General features: G+C 44.2%; 1 protein-coding gene across 17 annotated transcripts in view; it reads left to right on the forward strand.

Moving 5' to 3' along the window:
• ADGRL3 (adhesion G protein-coupled receptor L3) overlaps positions 1–16,316 on the forward strand; it is a 308,221-nt gene that overhangs the window by 205,426 nt on the left and 86,479 nt on the right. For 13 of the 17 annotated variants that reach the window (XM_054382986.1, XM_054382990.1, XM_054382987.1 and 10 more), the window contains 2 exons: positions 3,259–3,444; positions 7,734–7,772. In XM_054382986.1, coding sequence (XP_054238961.1) covers positions 3,259–3,444; positions 7,734–7,772 — 225 coding nt within the window. The remainder of the gene's footprint in view (positions 1–3,258; positions 3,445–7,733; positions 7,773–16,316) is intronic. The other 4 variants (XM_054382994.1, XM_054382997.1, XM_054382995.1 and 1 more) reach the window with 1 other exon arrangement.

A 16,316-nucleotide genomic window follows, 5' to 3' on the forward strand; every position in this document is an offset into this window, starting at 1 on the left:
GCCAGAACTGGACACAGTACTCCGGGTGTGATGTCACCAGAGCAGAGTAGAGGGGCAGGAGAACCTTTCTTGACCTGCTGGCCACGCTCTTTTTAATGCACTCCAGGGTATAAGGAAAAGGGTTTATTAGTGACCAGCCCACCCCACTTTTGAAACAGGTAGAAATAACAGAGTACAGTTGAACACAGCAAGAGACTTATCATAGGGAGAGAAAGCTCTCATGTTTGCTTTTGTAGCAGCTGAGTAATTTGCTCAGTCTGCCAGTTTGCGTAGGTGCCTGGTCCAAGAGAAAATGCAGGCACCAAAGATTGAATAGCAGGGGGGTTATTTCCTAATGTAGCTGCAAAGAGCCTGTTGTATTCCAGCAGTTCTCTGCAAGGCTTACAACAGAAACACTATGTCTGCTGTTACGTGCTGAGCTCTGACCATGACCTGCAGGCAGAGGTAAAAACTGATTTCTTTATGTAAAGGGATTTGGTGCAGTCACAGAACCAAGGAACGGTTTGGGTTGTAAGGACCCTTAAAAATGATTCAGTTTCAAGTGCCCTGCCATGGGCAGGGACACCTCCCACTGGACCAGGCTGCTCAAGGCCTCATTCAATCTGGCCTTGAACACCTCCAGGGAGGGGACATCCACAGCCTCCCTGGGCAACCTGTTCCAGTGTCTCACCACCCCCACTGGAAAGAATTTCTCCTAATCTCCAGTCTGAATCTTCCCTCTTCCAGCTCAAAGCCATTGCCACTCATCCCATTTCTACAAACCTTTGTAAAAAGTCCCTCCCCAGCTTTCTTGTAGGCCCCCTTCAGGTACTGGAAGGCCACTAGAAGGTCTTCATGGAGCCTTCTCTTCTCCAGGCTGAGAAACCCCAACTCTCTGAGCCTGTCCCCACAGTGAAAGTGCTCCAGCCCTCTTTTATCATTATTCTCTGGACCCACTTCAACAGTGCCATGTCCTTCTTGTGTTGTGGGCAGCAGAACTGGATGCTATACTTCAGGTGTGGTCTCTGTAGTTCAGGTGTATTATCATGAGAGCAGAGTAGTGGGGGAGAATCACATCCCTTGGCCTGCTGATCACTTTACTTTTGATGCAGCCCAGGACGTGGTTGCTTTCAGGGCTGCAATTCTCAATGTTGTCATTCTTTAAAGTCTGGGGTGCCCACAGAAGAGGTCAGAATTCAGCCTTTGTGCCAATATGTGGTTTTCTTCAGCTGCTTAGGAGAGCAGGCAGCTGTAAGAACAGGATCTGGTTTCTATGGCATTAGCCTTGTATGTAACAAGGAAGAAATAATTTCATTTTTGAATATATGTTATCATTGCTCTAATGGGAAGAACAACACATGATCTCCTTTGTTTGGCCTATCTGGATCATCATATGCTTTAATTCTCTGAAGATGAGCATATGAACATCTTCAGTTAGATTTCATTAAATCAGATGGGCTGTTGCTGTCAAATTGATGGAAGTAACTTACTCATTTATAACTCAGATAATTGATTTAGAGAGAGGTAAAAGCTCAGCCTGCAGCCTTTCTCTGGAATCTCACTTTTATAGCAAGCACCAGAAATTGAGGGAACAAGAGAAATATCTGATTTTTGACTGCTGGAGGATTATAAAATCATACAATCATAGAATTGTTTGGGTTGGAAAGGACCTTTAAAGCTCATCCAATCCACCCCCCTTGCATTCAGCAGGGACATCTTCACCTAGACCACGTTGCTCAGAGCCCCAAACAAGATGACCTAGAATGGTTCCTGGGGCGACTACCACCCTTCTAGCCAGCTTGTTCCAATGTCTTACTATATTCAGTGTAAAAGATTTCTTCCTTCTCTCCAGTCTGAACCTTCCTCTTTGAGTTTCAAACCACCACCCCATGTCCTGTCGCAACATGTCCTGCTAAGAATTCTTTCTCTAGCTTTCTTGTAGTCCCCATTTAAGTACTGAAAGTCCACAAGAAGATCTCCCTGGAGCCTTCTTTTCTCCAGGCTGAATAGCCCCAACTCTCTCAGCCTGGCCCCATAGCAGAGGTGATGCATCACTCTGATAATTTCTGTGGCCTCCTCTGACACTGATCCAACATGACCATGTCTCTCTGCTGAGTGCTCTAAAGCTGGCCCGAGCACTCCAGGTGGGATCTCAGCAGCATGGACTAGAGGCGTAGAATCCCCTCCCTCCTCCTGCTGCCCACATCGCTGGGGATGCAGCCCAGGACATGATTGTTTCTGGGCTGTGAGTGCACATTGAAGGGTCATCTTGAGCTTCTCATCAGCCAGCACCCCAAAGTCCTTCTCTTCAGGGTGGCTCTCAGTCCCATCATCTCCCAGCTTGGATTTATACTGAGGATTGCCCTGAAGATAAGAAAATTGGAAATTTCATACAAAGAATCCATCTGGGGAGGAGTAACATCAGGCACCAGTACAGACTAGTGGTTGTCCTTCGGGAAAGTAGCTCCATGGAGAAGGACCTTAGAGTCCTCATGGACAGCAATCCATGGGACAGCAATGTACCCTTGTGGCCAAGAGGGCCGTTGGCATCCTGGGGTGTATCAAAATGAGTGTGTCCAGCAGGTCAAGGGAGGTTGCCCTCCCACTCTACTCTGAGCTAGTGAGACCACACCAGAATATTGTGTCCAGTCTTGGGTTCTGCAGTTGAAGAGAGTCAGGGACCTACTGGAGAGAGTCCAGTAGAGAGCTACAAGGAAGACTGAGGGACTTGAACATCTCTCCTATGAAGAAAGACTGAGAGACCTGGGGCTGTTTAGTCTAGAGAAGAGAAGGCTGAGAGGAGATCTTATGAATGCTTATAAATACCGAAGGAGTGGGTGTCAAGATGCAGGTGATGGTCTCTTTTCAGTGGTACCCAGCAATAGGTCGAGGAGCAATGGAATACTGGGACGCAGAAGATTCCACCTCAACATGAGGGGAAATTTCTTTACTGTGAGGGTGGTAGAGCACTGGAGCAGGCAGCCCAGCGAGATTGTGGAATCTCCTTCTCTGGAGGTTTTCAAAACCCACCTGGATATGTTCTTGTGTGGTCTGCTCTAGGTGATCCTGCTTTGGCAGGGAAATTTGACTCAATGGTGTCTCATGGTCCCTTCCATCCAGTAACATTCTGTAATTCTGTGATTCCTTTCTCTTTTTCTTCTTCTCTCTTCTACTTCTTGTTGAGAGTTGACTCACTTAACACTGTAGATCTGGAAGGGACTGGAGGAAGATGATGCTAAGAGCCCAGGACAACCTTTTCCTCTGCTTTTTCAACTGCAGATGAAGTCAGGGGAGATGGCTGCCAACATTGCTCGGGAGCTTGCTGAGCACACAAAGAACCACTTGTATGCTGGAGACATCGCGTACTCCGTGTCCGCCATGGTCCAGCTGGTCAACTTGCTTGATGTGCAGCTCCGAAACTTGACTCCAGGAGGGAAGGACAGCGCTGCACGCAGCTTAAACAAGGTAAAAAAGAGGGCTGGGGAAGAGATGGGAGGCTGAGGGAGGGCTGCACTGACCCTGGAGAGCTCTTCTGGCTATCTAGCTGCAGGATTGCCGCTTTGGGGCAGAATTTCTTTCCTAGGAGAGCAGAGTACCTGGCAGGTCCTCATTTGCACTGTGTTTTATACTGCTGAGAACCCAAACAAGTTGTAAATGCCAAAGGTGCTGGTGGCAGTGGGGAATGAACACCCTCAATTGTGTAGATAGATGAACTCCAGGTACTTTGTTGTGGTCTCAGCTCTCAGAGTTTAGAATGAAAACAACTCAAGTGATGCCATGGCAATTATTTTGGACTCGTAGCAGCATGAATGAAACCAGCATTCCCTGTGTGTGAAATGCCATGTAATATGATCCATAAAATTGGAATATTTAAAGCCCCAAGAGATAGAGGCTGCATTTTTATTTCTTTTTTTTTTCTTCTTTATTTTTTTCCTTAATCTTGTAACATTACAAGATAAAAACGTGAAGAAAGTGTGACCTTCACATCAGGTGAACTCTTTTGTGACTATAAATAACTATAAGTAGACAGAAAATTGTATTCAGACTGGAGAGGGATTTGCCAAATACACAGAAAACATCATCATATTTACACTTCAGGATGGTTTAGTATCAGAGGGCCTTTTTTGGTGATGACCTATGACTTAGTCCAGAAGCGCCTTACTGCATGAGGGCAATGTGACTTCTGTGTCCCCTCTTTGGGAAGACCAAGTCCTTTGGTCATTTCAAAATTAAGTGGAATTTCTACATATTAAAGGTGTTAGAAGTTGTCAGTCATGGGAAGAAGTGGGCCATAGAGCCTGTAAGAAGACCTTTAAGTTGAGGGTTTCCTTGGCCCAAGGCCTTCTTCATCACTGAATCTCATGTAAACACATGGGGTAGGACTTCTAAAGGAGTCTTAGAGTGAAACAGAAGAAAGAGTAGCAGAGCCCCACAACTATGAGCACACTGTTTCCTTGGTCACCCACTTAAAACGAGATGCAGAGTTTTGTTCTCAGCTCTGTAGCTGGCTCTGACAGCCCTGGCATCCACGTAAATCAGACCAGGACTTGGTCCCAAGGTTATACAGGGAATAAATGAGCCCACCTTAAACCTGAAATTTCTTCTGGGCTTCATGAAAAGCAGTACTTTACAGAGAAGGAACTCTGTCTTTTTGCTTTTAAGTTAATGTTGTAGACTTCTGCTGTTTGAAATGCAAGGAGCTTCTGGATTGTTTAAGATGACAGCTACACAGGAATTGAAGTCCTGCATATCATGTGCTATGCATGTGCTACGAACGGGGTTATCCTGATGCTTTTAATTGCTGCTGCTTCCAGCTCTTTGGTAACAAAGTTGGTAGTAATTGTATTAACTGTTACATCAGCATAACATTATTCCTTGTAATCATGCCATGGTTCTTTGTCTGAAATGATGAGGATGTCTGACAATAGCAGTAAAGCCAACAATTTAATGTCACCTACTAACAGGTTTCATGGTCATAGTCTGCTTGCTCTTCTGAATGTGCCCACACCCAACATTTTGTCACTTCAGCTTTGCAAGCACATGTTTTTCATCTGTTTGTATCCCACCTTCTGATATTTCAGTGATGTGAAATGGGATTGTATCATGGGGGCTGGTATGAGTTACTGAGGGGGGGAAGGAATGGGTAAGGCAGAGCTCCTTCAGCTTGGCTGTCAGTCCTAGTCCCCCCCCACACCCCTCGCCAGTTTTCCTCTCCTGCCATCGGCTTTGCACAAGCAGCTCATACAAATCAATTGCACTCCTCATTTAGATGCTGGACCTTGTGGAGTCCTGCAAAGCAGTACTGCGAGTCAGTGATCCAGATGACAGGCTGGGTAATTTACTTGCTCTCATTCCCTACTTAATTCTTTAGAGGAGCAACTGCTCTGTGTTCATTTACGAATGCATGAATTCAGCCTGGAAGTGGTATTGGGCAAACAAAAGGCAACAGAGTTTACTGCTCCATTTTCCCCTTCACTGATCAAGAGTACTTCCAAAAGAAGAAAAAAAAAAAAGTAAAAAAAGTCATTTACAAGGAGTTTTGTTTAGTGCATTTTAGTCAGAAAGCAGAAATAAAGCAAGCACTAGCCATTAAATATTCTTTTAATCATTAAAGGAAATGTGCTGGGGATCTGAAAGTAATCACCTGTGCTGTTAGGTACTGAGGTTGTTGTTTCATTTTTTTTGCAAGCTGATGTACAATGAATTGAAATAAACTGGTGTAATCAGAATTTTTGAAAGCTATCATCTTTCAGGAGCCACTTTTGCTGTCACTAAAAGCTTTATGCTTTCCACTGGATCAGGCTAAATTAAGGTAATAATTGTTATGCTGCAGACTGGCAAGACCCCTGAGTGGATAGCTCTGTAATTTTCTGCAAGGCTTTCTTTGATCTCCATTTGTTTCTGGAAAATCTTCATCCTGGCCAAGTTTCCCCAGAGGAAGATTTCTGCTGTTACAAATTGATGAATTAGAAATTGAAATTAGGCTTTTGCATGATACTTGGGTGTGTTTTGTTTATCTCAAAACCTTCAAAACTCTTGGGGACGAATTTGGGTCTGAGCTGCACTAATGGGATCGCTCTGCTGTCAGCTGAGAGCACAACTTGTCCTGAATCCCTTATTGATGTGCAAGTTCCAACCCAGGCAGATAGCCAAAAATCTTCCACAAATCCAGCCAAACCAGTGGCTCCCAGCAGCCTGCTTTTGTAAGGCTCAGTAGCACCAGTGCAGAGCTCACCAGTATCTAGGCTTACAGGCTGCAGGCTGCCTTCAAAGTCCTGGAGAGATCAATAAGTGCCTGGGTGAATTTTGGGACATACTAAGGTGAAGATAGCAGACAAGAAGCGTGCAAGTGCACATTGAAGTACAGCCCTAGATGTGACACCTATGGAAAAATTAGGGTTCTTTGTGGAAAAGCTGTTCAGCATACAAAGCGTTTAGGCCCAGGCACAGCTTGATAGGAGAGGACTGGAAAATGCATTCTTGAAGAAGCAGTTTAATCCTAAGGGCCTCAGCTACGAATATTACACTGGATTCCCGTTTCATTGGTACATCCTTCTTCAGTGGCCCTCTGAGCTACCAGAGCACTGGGCAGGGCTCTCTCCTTTAGTGCAATGTGTTATTGTAGAATCATAGAATTGTTTTTGTTGGCAAAGACCCCTGAGATCATCAAGTCCAGCCTTTGATCCTACACCACCATGGCCGTTATGCCGCATCCCAAAGTGCCATGTCCACACATTTCTTGAACACCTCCAGGGATGGTGACTCCACCACCTCCCTGGGCAGCTTGTTCCAATCCCTGACCACTCTTGCAGCAAAGAAATTTTTTCCTAATCTCCAACCTAAACGTCCCCTGGCACAATTTCAGGCCATTCCCTCTCCTTCTGTGGCCTAATTGTAGGGGGAGAGACTGACCCCCATCTCACTGCAATCTCCTTTCAGAGAGCAATGAGGTCTCCCCTCAGCCTCCTCTTTTCCACACTAACCTGTTCCCCCAGCTGTTCCTCACCAGACCTGTTCTCCAAACCCTTCACCAGCAAGTTGGCCACCTCTGGAAATGCTCTAGTACCTCAGTGTGCTTCTTGGAGGGAGTGGCCCAGAACTAAATCCAGGATTCAAGGTGCATCCTCACCAGTGCACACTCTGCATGTGCTGGTCTGGCTTTAAGTGAGCTCACAGCAGCAAAGCTGAAGAGCTGTAGGTTCTACCTTGAGCCGGTAACCCAAGCAAGTGCATCAGGATGAGTCTGGACAGGTCCATTCTGCATAGATCTTGCTGCCTGGAATTGGTCCTGTCTCATTCAAAGCTTGGTGCCATCAGTGATGTCTGACTGCAGAGCCCACACTATTCCTCTGTAGCCCCATCATTTCCAGCGTTGTTTGATGTGGAAATACTGTGTGACCTCCAAGCTGTAAGGAGAGCATCGTCTCTTAAGCGTCTCTACTTGACTTCTGTGTCTCCTACCATCTAACAGCTGCTCTTACAAAGTTGCCAGTGTGTGTTTTACCTCACTGAAAAAGGACTAACCCCCATTTCTGGAGCCAGTCCTTCCAGCCTTCCACTGCTGCCTAACTCATGTGCTTCCTTTGGTTTGCAGGTCAGTTTGCAGGAGCTGTTTAAGAAAGAAATTAGGGATTGTTTGGGTTTTTTCATAGGCATTTTCTTCAGGTTTGCTTTTTTTTTTTTTTTTTCTCCTTGTTCTGTCACTAACTTGTTTTTTCTATTCCATCTTTAATCTGCTGTCTTTATGGACTCAGCTTCAGAAAAGGGAGCGCTCTTGCAGGGCCTATGTCCAGGTATTTCTTGTGTTTTTAATACACGTGTCTGCTTGGTTGACTGAATGACTGTGAAGTGGGTCTTGTCTCTGTGAATCATCTGGTTATTGCCATCCTTGTGGCAGCAAGTTCTAAGGCTAAGGTTACAGGATAAGAATTTTCTTCTTCTCCCCCACACTTGCCCAGTTGCTTTCAGGCTTGACACAAAAAAAAAAAAAAAAAAATTGGAGTGAAACTTCTGAGCCAGAAAGTGAGAAAAACCACAGGAGAGATCTGACAAGACTCAGAGTAAGCAGGAGAGGATGGAAGCATGCAAGAATGCAAAACTCCTGCTCACAGAGGTGTCTCCAGACCAGCTGGGTTGTGCTCGTGCCATGTCACTCATGCAATTGCTGCTTGCATTTCCTGAGATTCCTTTCTTCTTCTCTCACACTTTACAAATTTTGAAACAACTTGAAATGGCAAACTTGGCGTGAGGGAGGATGTAGGATTACAATGGAATAAAGTATCCTCACAGAGAGATGTAGGAAGGAGGAGAGTCCCATAAAGTTCACCCAGCTGTGGTCCAACCTTTAGAGGCTCACACCATGTTTTACATGCACAAAAGTCAAGCTTCAGCACTTTGAAAAGACCTTTTCAAGAGTGGGGGGAAAGGTTTAGTTCTTTATCCTGTCACCTTGCCTTGGAACATTTGCTTCAGTGACTTTTATATGAATCTCTTTGCATACCATGGGTGAGTTAATGCTGCTTTAAGAACTGTGAATGTTTTACTTTCTAGTTTCTGCCTTGTGCTTGTGAACATTTCTGTTGTACTTACGGGTGGTTAATCATTATTTATGTGTGTATGTGTAACATGCAGAGGTGTGAAAAAGAACCCAAAGTCCTGGTTTTTTTTCTCTCTATACCTGAATTACCCTGCAAAACTTAACTTCCTACAGTTGGGATTGACAGTTAGTGAGCACATATGTCATTTAGCATGTGGGGTTAGATGGTTTACATGCCTAGGATATTAAAAATAAAGCAGCAGTTCTCTGTGCTGGTAGGCTGTCTGTCTTCCCTTTGGATATAGTCATGAGAGAAAGTCAATCCCAAGATAATTACCTGTCTACTGGTACTACTGGAAACTGGTGAGTCTGCTTTGACTATGGACCACACAGTTCTGTTGGGGACCATGAGTACTACCTGACTAAAATCATAGAACCATAGAATGGTCTGATTTGGAAGAGACCTTTAAGATCATCTAGTTTCAAACCTCCTGCCACAGGCAGGGATATCTCCCACTACACCAGGTTACTCAAAGCCCACTCTAACCTTGTGTCCTTGAACACTTCCAGGGACAGGGCATCCCATAACCTTGTCCAGTGCATTGCTGCACACACTGCAAAGAATTTCTTCCTAATCTCCAGTCTAAATCTCCTCTCTTCCAGCTCCAAGCCATTGCCCCTCATCCTATCACAACAAGCCCCTGTCAAAAGTCCCTCCCCAGCTCTTCTGTAGCCCACTTCAGGTACTGGAAGACTGCTCTAAGGTCCTCCTGAAGCCTTTACTTCTCCAGGCTGAATAGCCCCAGTTCTCTCAGCCTGTCTCTGTAGGGGAGGTTCTCCAGTCCTCTGATCATCTGGTGGCCTCCTCTGGACTTGCTCCAAAAGTTCCGTGTCCTTCTTGTGCTGGGGGCATCAAAACTGTTCACAGTACTGCAGCTGGGGTATCACAAGAGCAGAGCAGAGGGGAAGAATTGCTTCCCTTGTCTTGCTGGTCACAATTTGTCCTTTCCACCAGCTTCTCAACAGTACAGAGATGATGGGTGCTCCTGGTCTTTATCCCTTCTTTCAAAGAGTAGTAAATAGTGAGTTCAATATACTCTACAGTAAGCTTGACTTGGTAGAATTAAACCTGAATATTCTGCATAAACTTCAGCTTACCCTTGGTTTCCAGAACTACTTCCCTTTCACTTTTAAAGGCTACCTGTGTTTTTAAACATTAACCATGCATCTACCTCTTCAGTGGAGGAAAACTCATTGCCTGAAGAGTATAAATATTATACTAAATTTCTACTAAATATTATACTAAAAGGTATAAATGTGGACAAACCTGGTAAATACATTGAAGAGAACAGTCCTGTGATGGAGGGCTGGGTGAATGGATTAGATGACCTAACTGAACCTTTCCAGCACTGCATGGATAATCATGTGGGGAAATCTGTGACTGCAGATATTAGAGGCCAGTTATCCTTCACCCAGCAGTGAAATATCTGGGCTGCATAAGGTGATTTAGCAGAGATTTCTAAACAAATCCTAAATGGTGAAACCCTGGACTTGATGGGAGATGGGAAATCACTGGGACATAGAACACTTAATGGCAGAGAACCTGAGTCTTGAACCTTGCTGGCAGGATATCCTCATGATGCTCCTGGTATTCTGAACAGCATCTGTGGCTGAACTGGGCTCGGGGCTGGGAGTGCTCAGTCCTGTGCTCCTTCAAGAAAGAAAAGGGCAGTACAAAGTTTGTAGAATCATAGAATTGTTTTGATTTGAAAAGACCTTTAAGGTCATCAAGTCCAGCCTTCAAACCAACACCACCATGGCCATTAAAACATGTCCCAAAATGCCATGGCCACATGTTTCTTGAACACCTCCAGGGACGGTGATTCTACCACCTCCTGGGGCAGCCTGTTCTGATGCCTGACCACTCCTGCAGGAAAGAAATTATTCCCAGTCTCCAACTTAAACCTCCCCTAGCACAATTTTAGGCCATTCCCTTTCATCTTGTCACCTGATATTAGGGAGAAGTGACCAACCTCAACCTCACTATAATTATGTGAGAGATCTCCAGTAGTTGTAAATATCAAAAGTATAATTGAGAAAAGGTGGATTTGAGGGAGGAGGAGGATGATCCGAGAAGCTAATAATTGCCAAACTCACGCTTACTGGGATGTTGGGGTGTTTTGGCTGCCAAATTTAGGTAGTCATGACAGAGCCCCTGTAGTGATTGGTCTGTAAAGTCCTCTTGAGCCCAAAATAAATGAGTATGAATAGATATGTGGAACAGATCTGGAAATTTTCTTGAGTTATTCAAGTTTGAGCCTGGAAATGTTGTATCAGATTATCATCTCTCGGGGCAACTTTGTAATTAAAATAAATACTGATTTAATTTGTGCAGTGTCACAGTATTTGTTGAGTTAAAAGCTCAAGGATTTTCTTTACTGGAGATAGAGGTTACAAGTTCTGCTTCTTTAACATCATAGAACCATAGAATGGTTTGAGTTGGAAGGGACTTCCAAAGGTCATCTCATCCAAATCTCCTGCAGTCAGCAGCGACATCCTCCACTAGATCACTACAAGCCCTTGTAAAAGGTCCCTCCCCAGCCTTCATGTAGCCCCCTTCATGTACTGGAAGACTTGATATAGGGTCTCCCCGGGGCCTTCTCTTCTCCAGGATGATCAACCCCAGATCTCCCAGCCTGTCCTTGTAGGGGAGGTGTTCCATCCCCCTGATCATTTTTGTGGCCCTCCCCTGGATCCTCTTCATCAGGTCCATGTCCTTCCTGTGTTGAGGGCTCCAGAGATGGACACAGTACTCCAGGTATGATCTTACCAGAGCAGAGTAAAATTGCGTGTGTGGTAAGTTCGATCTTTTTCTTTTTTTTTTTTTCCTTAATAATCCATCAAGAACCAACATGACAGATGAGGTGATAAACACATATGAATATAATGACACAAAAACTTGTTGGGAGTTTTTTTTCAGTCATGGTGATATTTAAAAAGCTGCCACATGAGCTTTAATTCCTGTAACAAAGGGTCACCTTAGGCTGAGCTGCTTGAGGTTTGATATCCAACATGGATGAAATGAATGGCTTTAGAAAGTTGCTTCATTAGCTAAGGAGAGCTTGGACCTGATGTGTGGCTTTTTGGAGAACAGAGATCTACATCTTCCCTATCCACCTTTATGCAATACAGTCTTCCTGCAATCTATTTTGGGAAAGGAATGGAAAAGTCACTGTGTGGGAGAATGAGTCAGAACGGGTGACGCATTTGATTAGCATAGATTCGTTTGGTGACTGGTGTCTGACAGAACCTGATAGGAATTGTCTGTCATTTCTTCAGCATTGTTATTTATTCATTTGCCAAAGTGCTCTTCATTAAACTGAAGCACAGAAGTTGTAGAAAACAGAGAAGGTTTGTCTTTGGGGGGCGGAGAAACTGGGTTTGATGTTTGTTTTATTCCATGCCCTTCAGTATGTGGCACATAGAATCACAGAATTGTTGGGGTTGGAAAAGACCTCTAAGAACATCGAGTCCAATGGTCAACCCAACACCACCATGGCTGTTAAAACATATCCCCAAGTGCCATGTCCACGCATTTCGTGAACACCTGCAGGGACAGTGACTCCACCACCTCTCTGGGCAGCCTGTTCCAATGCCTGACCACTCTTGCAGCAAAGAAAATTTATTTAGTCTCCAATTTGAACCTCCCCTGGCACAATTTCAGGCCATTCAGGCTGTCTTGTAAATCACATTCCTTTATTTTGCAATTCTGGGCTTGTCTATACAGCAAATGGTGAAGATTATGGAGGTACTATCGCCTCTGTGAAAATCATAGGAGCTTCTGGTTGATGCATCATCAGAACTGTTGCTGCTGAGCTACTGGCAGGTTCAGTGGTGAGTGGTTGCAGTCACAGTTGTCCTGGTTCTCCTGGAAGTTTTCTAAATGCTTGGTGCTTGTAACATGGGCTGTTGGAAATGCTACACTAAGCAAAAAACAAAAGGCTTTCCTCAGAGGATTGAAGGCATTAAGTGTAGAGCTGAGTAGAAGAGACTTTATTTTTTCTTTTCTAACCTAGTAGCTCTCAGTAGATAAAAGGTGTATTTGGGACTTAGCCAGTACTATTTAAAGTGAATTAATTCTGTTTGTCCCACTTTTCTCTTGCTTGCGTGGGTGGTTCCAACTTCCATAAAAAGCCAAATGAAAGAAACTTGTAGCTCTGAGAGGGAGAATAAATTGAATTATGCTGTTTACTTGTGTTCATGTTGTGCCTTGTGACAAGCAAGACTCTAACTCTTATATAGAAAGGAGCAAATTAATAAGGATTTTCGAGTTCCTCGTTTGGTCATTTAATTGGCTGTATGACAAAGAGCTCCTCAATGTGTGTCAAGCAACTTTCAGAGTCCTCTAATGATCTGTGCGTTCCTCGACTCTGCGTGGTCTGTCAGGCAAGGTCTCGTTGGTAAAGTGGATGGAATAAATTAGCTGGCAGCGTGCACAGATTGTCTTATATTAACTATAGCTACAGGGAGTGCTTTCAGCAGCTCTTCCCAAAGATCGAGATGTTTGCCCATCAGCATCAAAGTGCCCCAAACTTTCATTTAATATCATTAAAAGGACATCTGAAAGAAGTGTGACTTGCAGCAGGGGTTCCACGCTTTGGTAGACCTTTGTTAAAACTCTGTGAACTTAATATACTTCCCAGCGTGAGAAATCTGCACTTGATTTGTGTCAGCAAGAGCCAAACTAGAAATCCCCACCCTAGATGTCTCTGCCATGGTGAGACTGTTGTTAAGAGAGAGGAGGATCAAAGCAGCAGCCTGGAGTTTGTCACCATACTCCAAAATTCCTCACAGCAGTATTAAAACAGAAGGTGGTCACGTAGTCCACTACCTATTGCTGAGCTCCACCTGTGGTTATGAGCCCATATGAAACATTGCAAAGCTGAGAAAGAAATCTAGTCTTGACATGCCAGAGCATTGCTAGCTGCTGTAGAATCAGAGGGAGAATCATTTCCATCAGCAAAGATCTTTTTAAGTTCATTGAGTCACAGAAACACAGAATGGTAGGGATCACAAGGGATCTCTGGAGATCAAGTCCAATACCACTGCTGAAGTAGGGTCACCTAGATCAGGTTCAATAAAAACACATCCAAGTGGGTTTTGAAAGTCACCAGAGAAGGTGACTCCATCACCTCTCTGGGCAGTCTGGGCCAGTGCTGCATCACCCTTAAGTTAAAGAAGTTCCTCCCCATGTTTTCATTACGTTCAACTTTGTGCCCGTTACCTCTTGTCCTGTCACTGGGCACCACTGCATCCTCCTGACACCCACCCTTTAATTGTTTATAAGCATTGATAAGATCTGCCCTCAGTGTTGTCTGCAGGCTAGAAAGCCCAAAGGCCTTAAACCTTTTTCCATAAGAGAGATGTTCCAGTCCCCTCATCACCTTTGTAGCCATTTTCTGTACCCTCTCAAGCAGTTGCCTGTCTTTTTTGAACCAGGAAGCCCAGAACTGGAATCCAACCATTCTCTAAATCAGCAAGTCTGATGCTAAACTGTATCCCTCAGCACCACATCTCTGCCTCTTTGAAGCACATCCCAGGATGGGAATTTAACTACCTCTCTGGTTTAGGCTGAGTCAGTCCTGGAATCTGGTGATACTGGTAAAAAGTCTCAGTATAAATTGCTGCAAATATAAGTGAGAGCTATTCCTTTGATTTGGACCATTGGAGGATAGGTTGAGTCTGACAGGCTCCCTAGGAGTTCCCTTCAAGACTGTGGTGTTCTGTCAAAGAGACATTTCTTGGTCGCAGGCCACTTTCCTTCCCGGCTACAGCTTTGCTCACTTCCTCAGTGCAATGACTCTAGCAGTTGCTTTTATAATCTCAACCCCCAAACAGCAGAGCAGCAGATACAGATGATTCATAAATGCAGTTCACAGCTTCTTCTGTGGGGAAGGTCTCATTAGATGAAATAGATCATCTGTTCTTTCCTTCTTCCCAATCAATTGCTTTTCTTTCAGTCCTACAGAATCCTTCTGACCTTAAATTATTCTTCCTCATATGCTAAAGCAAAGCAAAACCATAACCTGTAATTTGTAACCTTGTTCTATTTCTTAGATCCTCTTTTCTTTTTTTTTTTTTTTTTTTTGTTGGTGTGCTCCCATTAGCAGTCTATTGGTAGTTCAAAGCTAACAGTACAAACCTTGCATGCCTGGTGGAAGACCACTAATTCCATCATTAAGCATTTTGTAGAAGGCCTAATTTCCATAGAGGTCAGTGCCTTTCTTCCCACTGCCTTGAGTTCTCAGAGCTACTGAAGTCCAGGACATTTCTGAGTAACTACAGCTCCTGTAGCCACAGCATAAACATTTGCTGGAGAGGGGAAAAGAGAAGGCTTCATGTTCTTTCTCAAGAACTTTTGCTATCAATCAGTGGAGCAATTTTAGAAATTCCTCTGCAAGGTCATGAGGAGACCTTATCTTGCTTTTGCTGTAAGTAGTAGGCTTAGGTCACCAAAACTGATACCACCAGTTGCCAGTCACCACTCTAGTACTAGATGTACCCTGGTGCTTCTGGCTCAGTTTTGAAGACAGAAGTGGAGATTAGCAATAGGATATGCCTCACGACCTGCAGTTCAGGTGGACTCTTGCCTTGCTAAATTAATGCTTTCAGGTAGAAGTAGCACTTCAAATGGATCCTCCAGTGGGTTGTTGTGTTGTTGACAGTGTTGTTAAGACCCATGTGCCCTCAGAGCCCTCCTGCTTTGGTTACCACATCCCATCACCCTCCAGCTTCCACTGTTTGAAGGTTTAGGTTTAAGAGACCTTCCTGTGGTGTTATTAATTTGTCCAAAGCTGGTTACTCTAGGCAACAGTGAAAAGGTTGTGACAGTCTTGGGGATGTTTGTAGCAACTCAGTCTGTGCACTCCATGTTGAGGCTCATTTTCCTTCACTGTCATAGCCCAAATGGTTCTGTTTTGATGTAGAGATGTGCTGGGGGGCATGGTTTAGCACCAGCCTTGGTAAAGTGAGGAATGGTTGGACTCAATGATCTTAAAGGTCTTTTCCAACCAAAATGATTCTATCATTCTAGTGACTTATTTCAGCACTCCTGGTTCAATTTCAACACTTGTTTGTCTATTGAATATTATTACTGTTTTGTGATGACCTTATTGCTTGTTGAGAAGTCTGAGGGAGTGTCTGGGCTTCCCTGGAAGAAACTGTCTCTGCTGTGCTTAGTTATTCTTTGACCAGAGATGATTTTCAAATTGGAGTTGATAGAATAAATGCAAGGTGAAAAACCATCCAAGGATGAAGAGTCTTGTCAGACAAATTGAAGATACTTCTGGCCTAAAAAATTAGGATTTAATGCCATCATTTAGCCAAAATGATACTTTTCCTTGTTTAGGAAGTTGAATAAATGAAATGTGCATCTACTTTTGACCTGAATTCCCACAGAGCAGATGACTGTTCCAGTTTGATTGGTGACCTCTCTACAGTGGGATCAGGTTCATTTGCTGTTCATTTGCCGCTCTACAAAGACACATCATTTCCTGAGCTGGTCCCTTTCAGCGCAGTAACCTTGGCAAAAGCAGCTCCTTGCAAGCCAAGATCCGTGCTGGTCCTCTTCTGGTGCTGGCTGCACCAGAGTTAATGGAAGTTTCTCTTGTACTGGCACTTCTTCCGGCCTGCAGCACCATGTGCATAACTTCCAGCAGAACTTGTCTTCGATTTTGCCTTTAAATCAATTAGTTTGGAGCCTTGCCAGTGCTGAGAGCTTAAGAAAAGGTTTTGTTTCAGC

This window comes from Indicator indicator, chromosome 8, assembly GCF_027791375.1.
Source record: "Indicator indicator isolate 239-I01 chromosome 8, UM_Iind_1.1, whole genome shotgun sequence".
Lineage (NCBI taxonomy): Eukaryota > Metazoa > Chordata > Aves > Piciformes > Indicatoridae > Indicator > Indicator indicator.